Source organism: Caretta caretta, chromosome 2 (genome assembly GCF_965140235.1).
Source record: "Caretta caretta isolate rCarCar2 chromosome 2, rCarCar1.hap1, whole genome shotgun sequence".
NCBI lineage: Eukaryota > Metazoa > Chordata > Testudines > Cheloniidae > Caretta > Caretta caretta.
The window spans coordinates 131,442,811-131,463,532 of NC_134207.1; the positions used below are offsets into that span (position 1 = coordinate 131,442,811).

Below are 20,722 nucleotides of genomic sequence, written 5' to 3' on the forward strand. Positions count from 1 at the left end.
ATGGCGCTGATGGCATCCATATGGATCTCACATTAACAATCTGCAGTTTGATATTAATGAACTCATTTAGGCCTTAATCTCCAAAGATATTTCCTGATAGGTCACAGCCCAAGAGGAAGTCAAGGGGTACCAACGACCACCTTCTGGATTCTGGGTTTCTCTGGGGTTTGAACAACCTTCAATGTAAACTGGAGCAGCCTTGGGACTATTCTAATTTATGGCCACCTTCTCAAGGCTGGCTATGGGCTGCCCAGCACCACAGTATTCCCCAAAGTGCTTAACACTATAGCCATTCCCTTTCAAATCCCCAAATCTACCTGTACCAAACCCCTCGCTGCAGGGTTTGTGAGGCCCCCGTACAGGCCAGAGTAGGTGACAGAATCATCCCACTATGTGTCCACAGCTCCCACTAGTGTAATTTTGGCACCACTGGTCTTCAGTGTGACATCTTTTCTCTCTTGGGCTTCCTCAGCTTCATTACGGTTTTGATTTATGCAATGAGAATAGGTACTGAGTTAACGCATCTCAAAGACTAAGATAGGATACTGAACGCCAAATATTTGCACACTGAAAAGTGGACTCAAAGCAGCCAATTCCCGCTGGGTGAGAGAAACATTAATAGTTTGAAGCTCTGTGGCCTCCTCTACCAGATCTGCTGTCACATATGCTTACACCACCATTTCCTGAACTGGAAATTTGCTTCCTGGTTTAAGGAGAGGGGCTGGGTGTGTCAGGAGATGGATGGAAATTGAAAAGGGTGTGGTATAGTGAGGCTCTGCTCCCCCTGATTCTTGGTTGGTGTTAAGACCCTGAGGACATTATGCCAGAGTGTAAGTTAAAGCTGCCTAGAGACAGGCAGCTGAGAACGAGGGAGCCACAACCAGCTCTCTGTCTGCCCACAGTCCACCCCAAACCATCCTCAAATGCCCCTCCCATCACCAGAGATTCTAGGATGCTCTTTAATGTCCACGCCATCATGGCCTCCCCCCGTGGAAAGCTGGCAGAGTAGGAACACTTTCACATAGTCTGATCTCCCATCTGCAGGCAATGGAAATAAATCAGCTGGTAGCAAACAGATCTCCTACTAATGCTGGACCAGTAGACTCAGATGGTACCATCCTTCCCTCATTATGGACAGGTTAGAGAGAGAGAGAGAGTGCACATGCAGAATGGCCTCCACTGTTCAAGTCTGCCCCAAACCTCAGCAATACCTAAAGATCCATTACAGCAGCAAAGAGAATGGGGTTCTGAGGCTTTGTCCTTAACCTAATTTTGTCCTGTAGGTGCACCACAGTTGTACCAGCCCTGGAGAGATGTTGTGTATGGTAAGCTTGTATTAAAGGGGTTAAATGCAAGATTTCTGAATACATACATTTTACCCCATACGTCTAAGCCGGCAATACAAGTTACAGCTTTTCATTCTCTCTGGGTCTTGCAGCACTGCCTTCTCAGTGCACTAGTAAAAATAAAAACAATGCATTTTCCAAATGACAACAGCTTTTGCTAAGATATACATCCCATCATGAGAAATGCAAAGCAGACAACAGAGCTGACTGAAGATTTTGATGAGCATCTGAACAGCATTTTAGATGGGGAGGGTGAGGAAGTGATGAAATTTGTAGACAGGAACAATTGGCAGTTTGGAACCGTTGATAATTGAAGTGAAGCAGATTTTATTCCCCATTTTGTCTAGTGTGTTTTACTAAAATGCGTATGTCAAATTTATAGGTCTTATGAAAAGTTCAACAGCTTCTTTCAGTCAAATCTGATGTAGTCATCAGAATCAGTGAGTGTTCCCACAGCCATTGCCTTCATGTAAATTAGTTCTGCATCATGCCAAATAAACATTCACTGTTCTCATCAGAAGCTAAGAGCAAAGTGTTATTTGTTTGTATTGACATTATCCGTACCACATCAGGTGGCCTGCTAGCTGGTGAAAAACATTAATCTTTCACCTTCATTATTTAGAAATGGAGTGAGATTGTAGCTCACTGTGAAAAGACTGCAAGTCATGTATTTATAGAGTGCAAAGAATTCTAGTCAGTGGAGGTGTTGAATTTCTACATATGTTTTATATCTAATTCTCACGTGAAAGAGCTGGCCATATGATACGGTGAATAGAATGTTTTCTTCTTCTTCTCTCCAAATGTAGAGTTCTCCCTCCACCCTCCTGAAGTCACAACTTGCACATTGTGGGCGTTGTACCAGCCCTGGAGAGATGTTGTGTATGGTAAGCTTGTATTAAAGGGGTTAAATGCCCACAATGTGCAAAATTCTGTCTAGCACCAGTGAAAAGTTTAGGGTCTGCGGTCTCACAAAACATCAAAGCTTTATAACACTTTAAAGTCAAAACATTTCTAAAACTAGAAAAGCCATTGCAGGTCATTTATATAGGGGGGTTAGGTATGTTAGTGTTACTCTCTCGCAGGTGTTTATACAGTTTCATTTATAGGTGGGATTTTTGTGACTGTGAAGTCACAACTATGACTGTGAAGTCAATGAGAGTTGACTTGCGTAGGAGAAGAGTTAGGCCAATACTTCTGGAAACCTCACACTAACAAAGATACTTGGTTTTATAGGTGGAAGGGTACAAAAAAAAGTAATGCTACTGAACATCTTATAAACACTTTACAATATCTGTAAAAATGGATTTTATGGAAAATATATGGCACATTTATAATGCTTATCCAGTGAAGTGCAAAATGAAAGGGTTTTTTTGGTCATTTGTTAGACATGACCTACCCAACTCACTCTTGACTTTGCTACTGGTGAATAATGCAACCATTCCAAATTCATGCTAATAAGTCCTCTAGATCATACCATACCTCACTGTTCTTGTACACATATTGTATGCTTTGTGTGCTAGTAGAGACATTTAAGGTAGCATATGGGGAAAATACTGGATGATAAGTAAGGGTTTAGTAAAGTGAGTTCGTAAGCCACACTGCCTAAGAAGTCTCTGTTATTTTTGACATTTCTGCCATCTTGTTTGTATTTTGCTTCGGTTAATATCTTCCTGCAAGTATTTATTCACTGATGTTATAAATTGTTTGGGACATATTTGCATAGATTGGCTTCTTTTGGGATCAAGCTGGTACCCATAGGGTTACATGGAGGGTAAGATAAGAGCTGATTGCAACTCCATTAGGATTTTATTTGGTTTGACCTTTAATGAAATAACAAGGCTTTGAAAATCCTCAGCATAGGTATAGGGAGTTCATGCCCCCATTAAGAGAAGATGAGCTAGCCTTACTAAATTATTTAAAGAGGAAAAAAACGTGTGGGGATATATTAGCCTTTTTTAGCTCTATTACCAGTCCTTCCTGTTTCTTGGCTCAGAATAAATAAAAGATAGAGAGAAAAATCAATGTTGGCTGGATATTATGGGAAACAGTATTAAATCTCTCCCCCCAATAACCCATTATTAGACATTGCTATATCAGACCACATTTCCTGCATTGTGGTGGTTAAACCTACTAACGTGATTTCTGTTGATATTGACAGGATATTTATCATTTAAGTAGGAATGCTTCATTATGAAAATATCCCAATATTAGAACTGGAATAAATCAGTGGTGTGATTTTCCCTATAGGTTTTTAATAGTTTCAAATATGTTAATCTTCACCTAACTTCAAAATAAATATGATTTATCTAACTAAATAGTAGTGTTGTTTGATTTTATGGAAAGTTACCTGATACAGGATAGTCAGCCCAATGGATGTACACAATGCTATGGGCACTGGATAGTACAGAGTACTGAGGAGTTGAAAAATCCTGCAGAAAGGATTTGTGGACTGTTAACATAGAACAACTTGAATTTTATGTGGTCTTCTGTGCTTATGAAAACATATTCCATCTTTAATACAGCTATTTCATAGGATCATATTAGTTAAAAAACAGAAATGGCCTATTAGAATCCATCCTCCCGCAAGACCTTAGAACACAAAAGAAGATTCAACTAAACCCAAACCTTTGTAAGTAGTTAAGGAACCCAAATAATCTTAACGTTGTCTCAAATATGAAGTCCCTGAGAAAAAGAACCCACTCTCTGACTACCCTGTCTAGCAATAATAAGAAGTTTAACAGCATCACTGACCACACAAAACAAAACCCCTTATTTCTGATCAGTGTTGGTTGTACTAGTCCCAGCTGCCCTTAACAGCCATGAAGAGCTCTCTGTGGAAGACATACTTGTAATACAAGCTTGTGATTGAATAAATAGCAAACTGAAGGCAATCATTCATCACTCTTGATTAGATAGAATTCCATGTGTTGCCAATTATCCAGATGTTATTAGGCACAGACCCTAGTTTACCTACCTGTATAAATCTCCTATGTCCGCATCAAGAAATTATGCAATTCCTACAAGAAGGACAAAGGTTAGTATGATAACAAAGCATCTCACTGAGTAAGATATGTACATATGAACCAGTGCTCTGTGGTGCACATTTTTGATGCTCTAGACACAAGGTGTTTTCCCCAAAATTTATGTTCTTTATGCCTTTTAAAAAATTTGTAATCCAAGAATAACTCATCCTATAAAGCAGATATAAAAGAAACAAGAAATTGAGATAGGAGGCTAAGAGGACAGACATTTCAACTTCATTACTTTAAAATATTGGTTTTCTTTTGGGCATAACTTTAGAGCCAAATGTCAATTTCTTCTTGTGTTTTTGTTTTTTTAAATAACTGCAACATTTTTCTAAGCTTTTAATCTTTAATTTGTTGTTATATACTCAACTTTAATTCCATTTTAATGAAAACTTTGTCTGTGAGTATTACTATATGTAATTAGATTCTTAGCATGAAATATCTGTTTATAATCAGACATTAGAGATGGTAAAGACCTATGAGATCACCCAATACATCTTCCTGCCAATGCAGTATTCTTCCATACAATAAATGTATTATGATTTTGCCCAAATTATTTTTTAAAATGTCCAGTGATAGGACTTTTGTCATTTCTCTCAGGAAACTACTCTGCAGCTTAATATGTATCACTGCCAGGAAGATTTTGTTCATCAACCTAAATTTCTTTCTTAATTTCATCCCATACTCTTGTTATATCTCCCTGTGTAATACTAAATAATACTCGTCCCTTTTTGGTATTTAAACCCTTCCACTATTTGTAGACCATTATCATGTCTCTCCTGTCATCTCATATACAAGCTAAACATATTTTAGCTCTTTTAATCTCTCCTCATAATTGACTGTTTCAAGACCCAGAATTATTTTTAATGCTGTTCTCTGAACTCCCTCCAATTTGCTGATATCTTATTTGTCATGTGGTGCCCAAGAGAAACTTCAGTTTTTTTTGTTATCGTTTACCAGAAACAGGGTCTATTATCTCCCTACTACATTACATAATGCCTTTTTGCACACTTTTGTGCAACCATATCTCAAACTCTAGACTAATTTGCTTTCTTCCAGTCTACACCACCTGTTCTCATTGTTGCTTCCCTGGTTCATCCCCCCTGGGAACTGCATGTATAAAAATATAGTGTCCTTAGTTGGCATATTTAAAAATTCAATCTCATTTTATCATCTTCCAGGCTCTTTAGGTCCCTCTGTATTATTTCCCTAACCTGAATGGTGTTCATTAGAACATAAGAACTGCCATACTGGGTCAGACCAAAGGTCCATCTAGCCCAGTATTCTGTCTTCTGACAGTGGACAGTGCCAGGTACCCCAGAGGGAATGAACAGAACAAGTAATCATCAAGTGATCCATCCACTGTTGCCCATTCCCAGCTTCTGGCCAATAGAGAGTAGGGACACCATCCCTGCCCATCCTGGCTAATAGCCATTGATGGACCTATCCTCCATGAACTTTTCTACTTCTTTTTAGAATCCTGTTATAGTCTTGGCCTTCACAGCATCCTCTGGCAAGGAGTTCCTCATATTGACTGTCTGCTATGTGAAAAAAATACTTCCTTTTGTTTGTTTTAAACCTGCTGCCTATTAATTTCATTTGACGACCCCTAGTTCTTGTGTTATGAGAAGGAGTAAATAACACTTCCTTATTTACTTTCTCCACACCAGACATGATTTTATAGATATTTATCATATTCCCTCTTAGTCATCTCTTATCTAAGCTGAAAAGTCCCGGTCTTATTAATCTCTACTCATATGGCAGCTGTTCCAGACCCCTAATAATTTTTGTTGCCCTTTTCTGAACCTTTTCCAATTCCAATATATCTTTTTAGAGATGGGGTGACCACATCTGCATGTAGTATTCAAGATGTGGGCATACCACGGATTTATTATCTATCCCTTTCTTAATGATTCCCAATGTTCTGTTTGCTTTTTTGACTGCCACTGCACATTGAGTGGATGTTTTAAGAAAACTAACTCCAAGATCTTTCTTGAGTGGTAACAGCTAATTTAGACCCCATCATTTTATATGTATAGTTGGGATTATGTTTTCCAATGAACATTGTTTTGCATTTATCAACATTGAATTTCTTCTGCCATTTTGTTGCCCAATCACCCAGTTTGGTGAGATCCTTTTGTAGCTCTTCACAGTCTGCTTGGGACTCAACTATCTTAAGTAATTTTGTATCAGCTGCAAATTTTGCCACCTCACTGTTTACTGCTTTTTCCAGGTCATTTATGGAATATGTTGAATAGGACTGGTCCCAGAACAGACCCCTAGGGGACACCATTATTTACCTCTCTCAATTCTAAAAACTAATAATTTATTCCTATCCTTTGCTTCCTGTCTTTTAACCAGTTACCAATCCACGAAAGCACCTTCCCTCTTATCCCATGACAGCTTACTTTGTTTAAGAGCCTTTGGTGAGGAACCTTGTCAAAGGCTTTCTGAAAATCTAAGTAGACTATATTCACTGGATACTTCTTGTCCACATGCATGTTGACCCCCCTCAAAGAATTCTAGTAGATTGGTGAGGCATGATTTCCCTTTACAAAAACCGTGTTGGCTCTTCCCCAACAAATTATGTTAATCTATGTGTCTGACAATTTTCTTCTTTACTATAATTTCAATCAGTTTGCCCAGTACTGAAATCAGGCTTACCAGCCTGTAATTGCCAGGATCACCTCTGGAGCCCTTTTTAAAAATTGGTGTCACATTAGCTATCCTCCAGTCATTTGGTATAGAAGCTGATTAAATTATAGGTTACATACCACAGTTAGTAGTTCTGCAATTTCACATTTGAGTTCCTTCAGACCTCTTGGGTGAATACCATCTGGTGAATACCAACTCTTGGGTGAATTACCCATCCTAATTCAGTATAATTTCAGAAGTCATTAGCTTGCTGTTTACTATATAATAAATGAAGGCTTTATATAAGACCACTCCCGACAATGAGACCAGACACACCTCATTAATATCCCCTCTCCACATATTAATACAATGTTGTCTATCATTTCCCATTTTTTCAGTATTTTTGTTCCACTGGTCAGTGTACCTGAACTGCTCCCAGTGCAGCTAGTGGGAGCAGGAGCAGGGGATATGTGTTTCTCCAAGCACATTTGAGTTAATTTTTCAATGCAGAGTTTGAGAGAGATGTTATCATATTCTATATTTTAAAAATATATTTTATATCTACTCTGTTTCTGTAATCCACATTTCTCTAACCCTCCTCTTCTCCCCCCAACTCCCCACATCAACAATCATCAAGTTTTCTGGCAAGAATTATCATTTGCAAATCCAGGATAATTCAATGCCTAATTTTCAGAGGTGCTGAGCTCATGGAGCTCTTATTGACTTCTATTGTAGTTGTGGATTCTCCCTGAGAAATCAGGTCTTTGAATGAATATGAAAAGAAAAAACAATTACTAGCCATCTATATTTTTTTCTAGACATAGAAGTTAGGATTCAGTTACATAACTGCCAGGATCACATTTCTTCCCTTCTAAATGAATATTACATTGGTTACTCTTTAGTCTTCTGATTCCTTTCCCAGTTGATTTTTCAAAAGTAAGTTATCAGGGTTTCAGTCAGTCTTTTTGTTAATTCGCCTAGTACCTTAGAATTAATTATTCAGACTGGCTAATTTGTATATGTTCCTCGTCAACAGTAATTCCAATAGGTATTTCCTCCTAACCAAGTGGCAAAATATTTCTTTTTTTTTTCTAGTTTAAGACAGATTTTAAAAAGAGCAGATGAAAGTAGCCCCAGAACACTACCCAGGCTCCAAGCAGGAGCTATGGTTCAGATTGTTCTGAAACATCCTGGGGTTTCTAGTGGACGCCAAGTCATGCAACTCAGTTCTAGGTGGAGAAGGCCACAGAAACCAACAAGACTGGCAGATCAAAAACACTATGCCTTCAATGCAGCAAAATAGGACAATCAGTCACAAAGCTCTGCAGCAACTCCAAAGACAAGTCACAACTCAAAGTCCCACAGGAAAATGAAAGAGCAGGATTTTGGTTTCTTCCAGCATGGCACAGCTGTAAAATAAGATTGCAGGTTGACAGGTGATTAAGAAAGATGCTGATGTAGAAAAATGTCATCTTACCTTGGCTTTGAAAGCAAGACTAAGTTTCATAGAAATTATGCTTCATTAATATCCAATCACACCAGGAATTTACTTATGTACAAAATGCTTTATCAGGTGCTTAGGTTTTGCACATGTAACTCTAAATAAGCAGACTGGTTCCAAATTGAGCATGTTAGCCAGATGCATCAGTTGCACATACAAAATCTGTTCTCCTAGATTAAGAATTATTGTAACATCTGGGTCTGTTTAAGCCACAGTTAAAAAATGAAATGCAGAAAATAACACTGGGATTGATCAATGAAATGGATGATGTAGGACTAGGCTGAATTAAATCTAAAAGGTATTGGAATATTTTTCTTCCTTATAAGTATGGTTCAATATGCTGTTAGTAAAGTAACAGCAATAGAGAAAGTGATTAAATGCTGCAACCACTGGACACAATTGTTCATTGAATTTGATGATGGTGATTCCACCCCTTTCTCAGACCATTGCAAGTGCTACCAGCATAAATAGCCCATGCTGTTTTCATAAGTATGGCCAATTGTTCTCATCCCATCCCAATCCCAGTGAAGTCAGTAGCAGTTTTGTCATGGTCTCAGAGGGAACAGTGTTAGGTCCACTGTGTGGGACATAAAATGCTTAATTTAAGTCTGGATCCTGTAATCACATATGCACATGAGTAGTGTTATTGGACTCACATTCATCAAGTTAATGACATGCATTAGGGTTTGCAGGCTAGAGTCCCAAGGCCTGCAAACATTTATGCATGTGCTTAACTATAAACAAAAGATTAATCCGATTGACTTCAGCAGAACAAATTCACTTGCTTAAAATTAATCACACGCATAAGTGTTTGTAGGATTGGTACCTTAAACCAGTGGTTTTCAAAACCAGTCCACCACTTGTTCAGGGAAAGCCCCTGGTGCACCAGACCAGTTTGTTTACCTGCCACATCCGCAGGTTCGCCGATCATGGGTCCCACTGGCTGCGGTTTGCTGCTCCAGGCCAATGTGGACTATGGGAAGGGCAGCTAGCACGTCCCTTGGCCCGCGTCACTTCCCGCAGCCCCCATTGGCCTGGAGTGGCGAACCGCGGCCAGTGGGACCCACAATCGGCCGAACATGCAGACGCGGCAGGTAAACAAACCGGTCTGGCATGCCAGGGGCTTTCCCTGAACAAGCGGCAGACCGGCTTTGAGAACCCTTGCCTTAAACTATAGCCTCCTGGGTCCAAGGACCTGAAATCAATAGAAAACTCCCACTGATTTCAAAGGGCTATGAGTCAGATCCTGAGTCATCTTCTCTGGTTCATGCAAAGATATTTCACCAAACATAACTTACATAGGCACCAAAGAGGGGAAGATAAATGAAACTGCCATCTCATGGTTGTCTCCAGTATATTTCAGCATTGATCGCAAATTAAAACATGTAGCAGACACACTTTATTAAACAAGACACTTCTGAAAGCATATTGCCATATTTTACCTATGAGAAAGACAAGGTGGGTGACTTTTTACTAGACCAACTTCTGTTTGAGAGTGAAATAAGTGTTGGAACTCCACAGAGCTCATCTTCAAGTCACTGTGAAGCTTGAAAGTTTGTCTCTTTCACTACCATTCGTTAGTCTAATAAAAGATATTACCTCATCCTCCTTTTGTCTCTCATATCCTGGGACCAACAACACTGCAAACAGCACATAAACTTTATCAGTGTTTCTTTCTAATAAATTTTATGTAACAACCTACTTTGAACACTGACACCCACATTTTCAAAAATGGTTGGCCTACATCAGACCATTGTAGTCCTGTTGTATACAACTATACACCATGCCTTTTTACAATTAAAATGAGGACTGGCAAAGCTGACTGAAAATCAATAATATATTTCATCTATATATAGAATTTTCTCGGAGGGCATGTGCATTTTTAATGAAAGCAAATGTTCCCCAAGGAATACTTCATCTCAGTCATGAACTTTAATTTAACTCTTCTCCAATTGAAGTTCTTGAGTTTTAGCTCAAATTGGATTACTCTGGGATATGTCAAATACCGCTTTTACTCATCACTTCAGTCAGCAGTGAGGAAAAGTCTGGTATTCTACTGCTTGCCTTTACAGTACATATATTTTCTTCCTATAAATCACACACAATGAGTGAGAGCCTTAGCAAATGGGATGCTACTTTACATTTACTCTCACTGGTTCATAAGAGAGTAGAGGGAGCGTGAAAATCACAAGATGTGTGAAGTCCGCAGTCCTCCAATATTTACATTCTATTAAATTCACCGACAATCAGTTTTATCCTTATTGTCTACTTTTCGCAAATGACTGTGTCCATTCTACCCTGCCTACTATTCAAGCAATGGAAGCTAGGTGTGCATCTGTTGTTGTCTGATAATGAAAAAGAAAAAAGGAATTAGTAGCTCAGGGCACGGCATCGGAAAAATTATTATTCTGTTATGATTGCAAACAGTACCATCAGATGAGAAATTAGACTAGAAATTAATTTGCATTCAAGGGAAATGGTTTTGGAACAAATTATCAGATTGTCTGTGAACTGCTCTGTTTACAAGAACATCTCCTTCTTCTATTAAGTCCTTCCTAGAACAAAAACACACAGAGCTCGATTCTCTGCTGTGCCAGAGCTTTGCTTGGCACAGAAGGGCCCAAAGCAAGTGACAGGGAGACAGTTACAGCTCCCTGATTCCCACAGACCTGACAAAAGTCAGGGCTGCTTATGGGCCACTCTAATTTGATATATTGATACGGGGTCCATGATGGGCTCTACACCAGTGGAGGACAGATGTAGTGCAGTAGAGTTATATCACACCCACTTCTCACCACTGTCTCCCCCCAACATAACCCCCTTCTGCCCCTGACATGCCAACTAAGCCAGGAACGAGGGTACTGATAGGCACCAAGTCTGGAGTCAGTACACTCATGCCTTCAAGGAGTTCACCTCCAGCAGGGGAGTTCACTCCAGGCCAGTTGCTGCCCGTTTCTGGCATTTTTGTGCCTCCAGATGATGCAAAGTGACAATATCTGATTAGAGAATCCAGCCTTTTGATGCTGTTTCGCATCCCTTCTTTCTTTTCCCCTACAAGTCTCTCTAGTACTTTCAGGTGATTTGTGGTAGTGATCAATGGTCATTGAAGCTGGGTAGCATGTGATAAGTTTGTAGGTATCAAGGGCTTAAAATGATATGAACTTTAGTAGAACTAAATCTTTCATTATTTCCCATTTCCCCTTTACTTTGAAATAAATAAATCATTGTTTACAGAGAGAGAGAGGGAAAAAAAACAAAATATGTCAAGCTAGCCTGGATGCCAGTATGATATATGTATGATCACTGCACATTTGCATCTACTTTTTTCATATGCAGGTACTTCATAGATCGGAAGAGTGATGCAGACAGCTACTTTACAATAGATAGATCTGAAGGAACCATTGCAACTAATGAAATACTGGACAGAGAAAGCACCGCACAGTACAATTTCTCTATAATTGCAAGTAAAGTTAGTAAGTATGGCATGAATTGAATTAAGATGCTAAAGTAGTGTCTCTCAGAATACAATGATCAAAAATAAAATGTTTATTAGAATGAAATGATTTAAGGATGCATACCATGTATCGGTTTGGCAAGGCTAAGTATCGTATTCAAATACTCACATATAATCAGGTTTGATCCTGTACTCCTTATGTAAGCACAGTTCCCACTGAATTCAATGGAAATTCTGTTATCAGAAAGTGGTTGGGTTTAAAGGATGATATTAGAACCTCCATTTTACTGGGACTACTCTGATTAAACGATTGATAACTGTGCTGTAACTACTGTAGTTTGTGTCTCGTATGTGTACTGAACTTTTAAATGGAGAAAAGTACCTCCTTGATGCAGAGATAGCTAACATTTTGTCTTTGGGCGCTACAGCGGAGAGAGAGAGTTGGTGTTCTCACTTGGAGACCTTTGTCTTGTTCTTTGTTTTGTTGTTTACTTAATAAGATTGAGTTGAGGACGGTCAAGGAGAAAGCATACCTTTCCTCTTTGTGTGGAAGAGTATAATGGTTATTTTAATTCCCAGACAAAAACTATATTAGAATGGAGTTAAGGTTGAGGTGATACCAGTAATGGAAGGCTCTGTATGAATTCACCTGCCTGATCCATCTCTCCTCTCAATCTGCCCAAGCCCCCCTGCCTTGTCACTTCCCTGGTTGTCTTCTCCCCTGCTCCTCTCTGTGCCTTCTTTCAGTCTGCCCCCATGTTGGGAAATCCCTCCTTCTCATGGGGCATCAAGCAATCATCCCCCTCTTCATTTACATCCTTCTGTATAGCACACATCTTTCCCTGTCAAAGTTAATTCTCCTAGGTTTGTTTCATCCTTTGGAAAAAAACCTGTTGTTCAATCATCCGCATCTGATCCACAGAAGTCTTTCCATTGACTTCAATAGGCTGTGGATCTGGACTCCTGGTGCACTTTATGATAGTACTGTATCATTTATCTGTTTTAGAATGTAAGTTATGGAGGCAGGGACCATGTTTTCCCTTATGCATTATTCAGCAATTAGTTCTCAATAAACAATACATACTAATAACGTAGAAGGGAGGACTTTAGAGAGAAATACATATATTATGAAAACTTACTCCACCTGAAAAAAAAATCTCAGTTGTAGTTATCCCAAACTGAGCCAGAGGAATATCCCTAAAGGCTGAAGATAGAACAGTAAATAAAATAAAGTGCCTATGCACTTAAACTGAAGGAGTCATCTCATTATGTGTATACACTAAACCTGTGACTTCTGACCTTACCTTTGTAGGGGGGAAGCACATTTTCTTGAGTGACTTAGAAGAAATAGGCCAGCAGAATTGTAATCTGATTTCAGATAATTTTAAAGAAATGGTGTTGAAGAAATGGAGGTCTCTTAATAGGCTGTGCTTAAGCAAAGCTTAAATATTTAGATGTATTGGTAAGTAATGAGCATATTCGATTTGCAAACTTGTCCTGAAATAAGGCATTTGGTCTAGCAAACTCATTGTGAATCCATTTATTATTCTCCCAGACTCCAGAGTAATTAAAAAAAACAAGCCAAAAAAAATATAAAGGGAAATACAGTTATAGTAACATTGTGCTTATGGTAGAGTTGTTGCATGTAGCCCACATTATGAAATTCCCAATTCTGACCATTAGCCAACTTAGTAAACCTATACCTCCCATACACTTGAAATTCATATTCCCATATACCTTAATATTTGTGATTTAAATGTTATTCATCTCATAAAAAATAAATGTTATACATACAATACACCTATAGTTGGCGATACTTTGGAGAATGAAGACATATTACCTGTCAAAGCTTCATACAGGTCTGTCTGACTCAGAGGTAACAGAGGGAAATGCTGGGATTTCAGAAATGCTAAGTAGTAGTAGAGGAGGGGAAAAGGGCAAATTTCTGAATTTCCCTGCCATGGAAACATTTTAAATACTTTATCATATTCATTGCCTTTGTCAGGGAGAAGGAGTGAGGGGACCATTGAAAAAGACAGAGAAAGATAATTTAATTATTTAGACGAGTTCCTGCTTTAAAACTGAACATTATGGCAGTTACTCAGTACTGATGTAGGAACAGTGGAATGGCTACACCTGATCAGATTAATGGTCCATTTAACCCAGTGTCCTGTCTTTGAAAGTAGCCATTACCAGCTGCTTCAGAGGAAGGTGAAAAATACCTCATAATGGACAATTATAGAATAACCAGCCCATCAAGAAAGTTTCTTTCTTAACCCTGTCAATTGGAGGTTGTCCTATGTCCTGAAGCATGAGGTTTTATATTCCTTGTGAATTATCATAGCCATGAGCAAAAAATGTTCACTTATCTTTTTTTTCCAATTGCCTTTTGCAATTTCGATGAAATAATCTCATATGTTCCCCATTCCAAGCCACCCCAGCAAAACAAAATTTAAATAACTTTTGAAAATTAGCACATACAAAAATTGACATTTTAATTTTAATTCTCCCAAGATGAGGGAGAATGATTTGGTTAACTGTCTCATCCATTCAAGTAATTGTATATAGCCCTCAGTTCTAGCCTATTAAAAAAAAAAGCCTAACCATGTGTGTATTTATGAAGTAATATACATACAATTCGAGTATACAAGGTATGAATTTAATAGCTAACGGCCCGAATTTCCAAAAGCAATCTCTAGGGCCCCAATTCTCCACGTTTTATTTTACAGATTATGGTCTAAGGCACAGGTGAAGTGAATTGCCCAAGGTCACAGAAGAGTTCTATAGCCAGGAAGTAAACTCAGATGTCCCAGCTCCCCACCCAGTGCCGTAAGCACAAACCATCCTTCTCTTGTCTTCATTAGGAAGTTTCCAACCCATAGTTACCCAATAAGTGCAGCTCCAAGAGTAGAGATTATAGACAAGATCCAGGGGTTTGTACCACCATTGTCCAAACACCTGCAGTTCCTACTGACTTCACTGGGATTTGATTGTGCTCAGCTCTTCAGAAAACGTCACATCACTTATATTTAGGTCCCCAAATCAGCATAGGCACAATGGATCACAAAAGTTAATACTTTTCTCTGCTGTCTAGAGTTTTCTCCTCTCGTACAATAATCTACATTTGTGAAATGAACAAAAACAAATATTAAGATTGTTCCCCTCAATTTAGAGAAAATCCCACTTCTGGCTGGCTCCTAAGGCCTTTTTTCAATTGACTAAGTGATGTGCTTCTTGTGTTTACCACTTAAATACTGCCCACCATCTTAGCCCCCAGCAGCTCAAAGAGCTTTGCCACCATGCTACTTTGCATGGAAAATAATGTCAAGTCATGAACAAGTTTCTGTGGATCAACTACGCCTGTCTCATCCCTGGGACACAGTCCTTATTGTTTTCCATTGCGCATCTGTGGCTTCAAGAAGGGCTGTATTTAAAATCAGTGATGATGCTTATCTTACCTTTCTTCCACCACAACTAAGCTTGACTAGGAGTGATGGTGTAGGCCTCAAGAGATCAAGTTACTTTCTAGTAATAGCACAAGTACAATGCAACTCAAATTGCTAAAGATAGTGGCAAGCAATATATAAACCCAAATGCAGATATGGATGAATAATGCAGACTTTCCTTACAAGTTGATAATGCTGGCTATGACTCATATAATTCTATTATTAGCACAAGAACACCTCAGGTTATAATTTTTAAAAGGAAATAGATTGAAAGACCAGAGCAAGAGAAAATTCTAGAGAAATTTCTATTTATTATTATTGTTTATAGTAACAAAGTCTGGGAGCCCCACTATTATTCTTATGATTATAGCTAGGTTGAGGCAGCGCTATTGTAAGGTATTAGCCTACATGAGTAAGGATAGAGGAATCTGGCCCCTTGTATTATCTTTCATGATTATCAGTGACAGGCCAAAATGGGTATGTTTTCAAAGTGGTGCACAGGAATTAATAAAAAACCACAACCAGACCACTCCCATTGATTTTTATGGCAGTCACTTGAATCCCTTCTTAACTTTTCTTTTTTAAAAATTTCCCCCCCGTAATTTCTACACTGTGCTACAGAAGCTGAAAACAAAACGAAAATAAGCTTTCATATGAAACACTTCCAAAAGAAAATTCAAATCGATATGATATATAGAGAGATTACTACTTTAATAGGAACTACCAAGATTTTAAACAATTTAACTAGTCAGCTGCTTTCATTTACAAGACACTTGCAAGAACATACATCATTCACAACTAATGTATTATTAGCAAAATATTTTATTATATTTTTTAATGATACAAAGGAACTGACAGTGATGACTGTGCCCTCATACTGTCATCTTCATCTACAATTTAGGTTCAGAACTTCTTCTGCAGCTGTCTTTCATAGAATCAGACAACTGGAAGGAACCTTGAGAGGTCATCTAGTCCAGTCCCCTGTACTCATGGCAAGACTAAGTATTATCTAGATCATTCCTGATAGGTGCTTGTTTAACCTGCTCTTAAAAATATCCAATGATGGAGATTCCACAACCTCCCTAGGCAATTTATTCCAGTGCTTAACCACCCTTACAGGAACTTATTCCTTATGTCCAACCTAAACCTCCCTTGCTGCAATTTAAGCCCATTGCTTCTTGTCCTATCCTTAGAGGTTAAGAAAAAACAAATTTTCTCTCTCCTCCTTGTAACAACCTTTTACATACTTGAAAACTGTTATGTCCCTCCCCAGTCTTCTCTTTTCCAGACTAAAGAAACCCAATTTTTTCAATCTTCCCTCATAGGTCATGTTTTCTAGACCTTTAATCATTTTTGTTGCTCTTCCCTGGACTCTCTCCAATTTCTCCACGTCCTTCCTGAAAAGTAGCTCACAGAACTGGACACAATACTCCAGTTGAGGCCTAATCAGTGTGGAGTAGAGCAGAAGAATTACTTCTCATGTCTTGCTTATAACACTCCTGCTAATACAATCCAGAATGATCTTCATTGCTTTCCCTAAAATGAACTAATAATAGACTCAAAGAATCATGTATGACTGAGTTATTCTGTATGAATATACAATTTTCCTTCCAGACAGGACTGCTGCATGGGCAAGATTTTTAAAATGAGGTGCTGTTGAAAGAGAAGCTGTGAAAACAACACCTCCTTACTTGACCACCGTCACCGGTTCATTCACCTGCATGTCCACCAATGTAATGTACGCCATCATCTGCCAGCAATGCCCCTCTGCTGTGTACATCGGCCAAACTGGACAGTCCCTACGTAAAAAGATAAATGGACACAAATCAGATATTAGGAATGGCAATATACAAAAACCTGTAGGAGAACACTTCAACCTCCCTGGACACACACTAGCAGATTTAAAGGTAGCCATCCTGCAGCAAAAAAACTTCAGGACCAGACTTCAAAGAGAAACTGCTGAGCTTCAGTTCATTTGCAAATTTGACACCATCAGCTCAGGATTAAAGAAAGACTGTGAACGGCTAGCCAACCACAAAAGCAGTTTCTCCTCCCTTGGTGTTCATACCTCAACTGCTAGAAGAGGGCCTCATGCTCCCTGATTGAACTAACCTTGTTATCCCTAGCCTGATTCTTGCTTGCATATTTATACCTGCCTCTGGAAATTTCCACTACATGCATCCGACGAAGTGGGTATTCACCCACGAAAGCTTATGCTCCAATACATCTGTTAGTCTATAAGGTGCCACAGGACTCTTTGCTGCTGTGTATTCAGAATCACTGTTACTTTCTTTAGTGACTAAAATAAACTTTTGCTACATTTTTACTTTTTTAGCACTACAGAGACAATTCAACCTTGAGAGAGTGGTGTAGAATTTATTTTAGATTGTCTATCAACAGAATTGTCACTTAATTTCCAACTGCAGGGCCAAATTCTGTCCTCTGTTAAACCCATTTGGCTTCAGCGAGGTTGCACAGGTGTAGCTGAGGATGAATTTGAAGGAAATGGGGTTGCAAAGGAACAGAATTTGACTTGATAAAATATTTGTATTAGTGTTGATTCACAAGAAGAAATAACACAGTTTATATTCTTTTGTTGCTTGGTTTTGCAACTTAACAAATTTGATTTGGAAATCATTCAAGTCTAGATTGTGGCTTTGTAAGAGGTAGCATCCAGATGTGCCACTGGACAGGAAAAAAATTGTGCCTCTCAGAGGTATAATTCCCACCATGCTTCTATGTTGGTCTGGAGGTGGGGACTTGTATATTGCTAGCCTATACACACAGCAAATTATTATATTCTCCACCCCCACTGTTGGCCGTGCTGGTCACAGATCCCAGGCTTGCAGTGGCTTGTGCAAAAAATATAAAATAAGCAAGAAATCCAAACAATTCAGCACTTCTGAAAGGTTCCGTGTAAACTTGGTTCTAAAAATGGGTGAAGGCTTAGGACAGTTCTTATATTTCTTATCCCACGTTGTTGTGGCTCTGCCAGGCATGACTCACAGCGCATAACCTTTTTTTTTTTTTTTTTATGGTTAACTATAACTGCATAGAAGCCCACATATTTTCAATCCTGAGGGATGAAATTATCCTTTGATTTTCTAACACAATTGCTTTTAAATCCCTAGGGTTAGCCCAATGTGGAGAATTTTGCATAGTGGAATTGTTCCTGCTGAATTTGCACATAATTCTATAAACAACATACCAGTAATATCTCTATAACACAGCAATTTGGGAGAGCTGGAAGGTCCTTGCCTATTAACATTAAGCATACTCTTTTTAAATATTTATTTTGTGCACATATGTATGTGTTACCTGTACAGAAAATGGATAATTGTTGCAGCATAGTTTAGTGGACTAACCAATGTTATAATCCAGAGACACCTGCGTTCCACTACTGACTCTGTCACGGGCTCACTCTGTAGCTTTTTAGCAAGTCACTGAACCCTTCTCGCTCATATTCCCCATCCATACTATGCGTGTATCTATTTACTTTCCTAATTAATTACCATTTGTACAGCATCTTGAAGATGTATAGCGGATTGTAAGTATTAAGTTTATGGATTTTTTATGTTTCATCATTAGAAAAAATGAATACAGTTTTAAATCATGGGAAAGGATTAGCAGGAGAATTCTTTTAAAGTGATCTAAGAAAAGTATGCACTTATAATTTCCATCTGAAGGGTCAATTTTAGATACCCTTACTTGTATTGAGTAGTTACCTTACTCCATGAATAGGAAGATGCTACTCAGTGTAAATAAGGTAATCAGGATCTGGCCCAAAACAATAAAGCCCTTGAATCGAGTCTGAACTCACACTGGTGAGAATGAAAACTAAGTCCATTGAAGTCAAGGAGTTGTACGAGTGTAAAAGCTGTGTATCTGGAAGATAATGAGTGTTGTTGTGGGGGACATACAGAAATAGTATTTCCTAATTTTTCCTGTCAATTTTTTTTAATAGGTAATCCATTACTAACCAGCAAGGTCAATGTTATAATAAATGTCTTAGATGTCAACGAATTTCCTCCAGAAATTTCAGTGCCATATGAGACATCTGTATGTGAAAACGCAAAACCAGGACAGGTATTTTGATATTTTGATTTCCTTTTAACGTTATTATTATTTTATAAAAGTAAAAGCCAGTTTCGAAAAACAAAAATGTATTGTTCATGGGACACACTTAAAAATAAAAAATTGTGGATGAGATTTTTCAAAGCTGCATAAAGGATTTGAGCACCAAAGATTCAGCATCCAAATCCCCTAGAAAGCGTTGATAGTATCAGCTTGGAATCCTTATGAAAATTAGCTATGTGTTCCCAATGAAAACAAGCAATGGCCTTTGAAAATTCTTATTATTGCCCATCACATTTTCCGTTACTGGTACTATTTATTTGTTGTATGGTAGCACCAAGGGGCCAGTGCCTCATTGTAGGCACTGTACAAGCATATAACAGAGACCGTTCCTACACCAAGGAGCTTAGGGTTAAGCATAAGACTATAGACAACAGGTGGATAAAACAGAGGAGGTGGGCTCAAGGAAACAATTAGATGATACTTGGTCAGGTGTCTTTATCCATATGTTCCTTCCCTGGGAAGAAGTCTCAACAAAGCAGAGATATTTTCACCCCAAATCAGCAGGCTGAAATATATACTTTACACTCAGGATCCAATTGTGATACCCTCACACAGCTGAACAGCACCTTACTCCACAAGTGATCCATTTAAGTCAATAGTAGAATACACAGGGTAAGATGTTTCTCAACTGACTGAAGCATCAGAATTTGGTCCACAATTCTTTGCTATGTGATCCTGTTTAAGTGCTGAATGGTCAAAGGTCTGCAAAACCCTAGGCCATAACATCTTTTGTACTGTAGCAAAATTTTGCCTCAAGGAAACAGGGCTTGCAGCTATAACAGTTTGATTACTTCAGTTATCAGCTGTGTTCCCTCTATGGTGTGCACCTTTGTGACCGCACATGAGCCCATCAAGGGCTGCAAACCAGCCGCGCAGGCACACACAGAGGTGAGCATGAAGAATGTGGAGGGTGGGGGCAGTGGGGTGAGGTGATGGGAGTTTGGATGAGCTTGGGGCATGCTGGGCTAGGGGGAGGGAGGACGCCTCTCTCCTGCAGCCCCAGTTCTAGCCGGGGCTGCGACAGGGATGGGAGACATGGAGCTCTCCCCAGGCCTGGCCGGGGCTGTGGCTGGGACAGGAGAGACACCTCTCTCCCCCGGTCCCAGTCCTGGGGCTGTGGCGGCCGGGGAGAGACTCCTCTCCCCCAGCCTGGGGGCTGCGGAGGGGAGAGAGGTATG

General features: G+C 39.1%; 1 protein-coding gene across 5 annotated transcripts in view; it reads left to right on the forward strand.

Moving 5' to 3' along the window:
- Positions 1-20,722, forward strand: part of CDH12 (cadherin 12) — an 862,602-nt gene that overhangs the window by 829,004 nt on the left and 12,876 nt on the right. For all 5 annotated transcript variants that reach the window (XM_075125425.1, XM_075125427.1, XM_075125428.1 and 2 more), the window contains 2 exons: positions 11,844-11,980; positions 19,372-19,493. In XM_075125425.1, the coding sequence (XP_074981526.1) occupies positions 11,844-11,980; positions 19,372-19,493 (259 nt within the window). The remainder of the gene's footprint in view (positions 1-11,843; positions 11,981-19,371; positions 19,494-20,722) is intronic.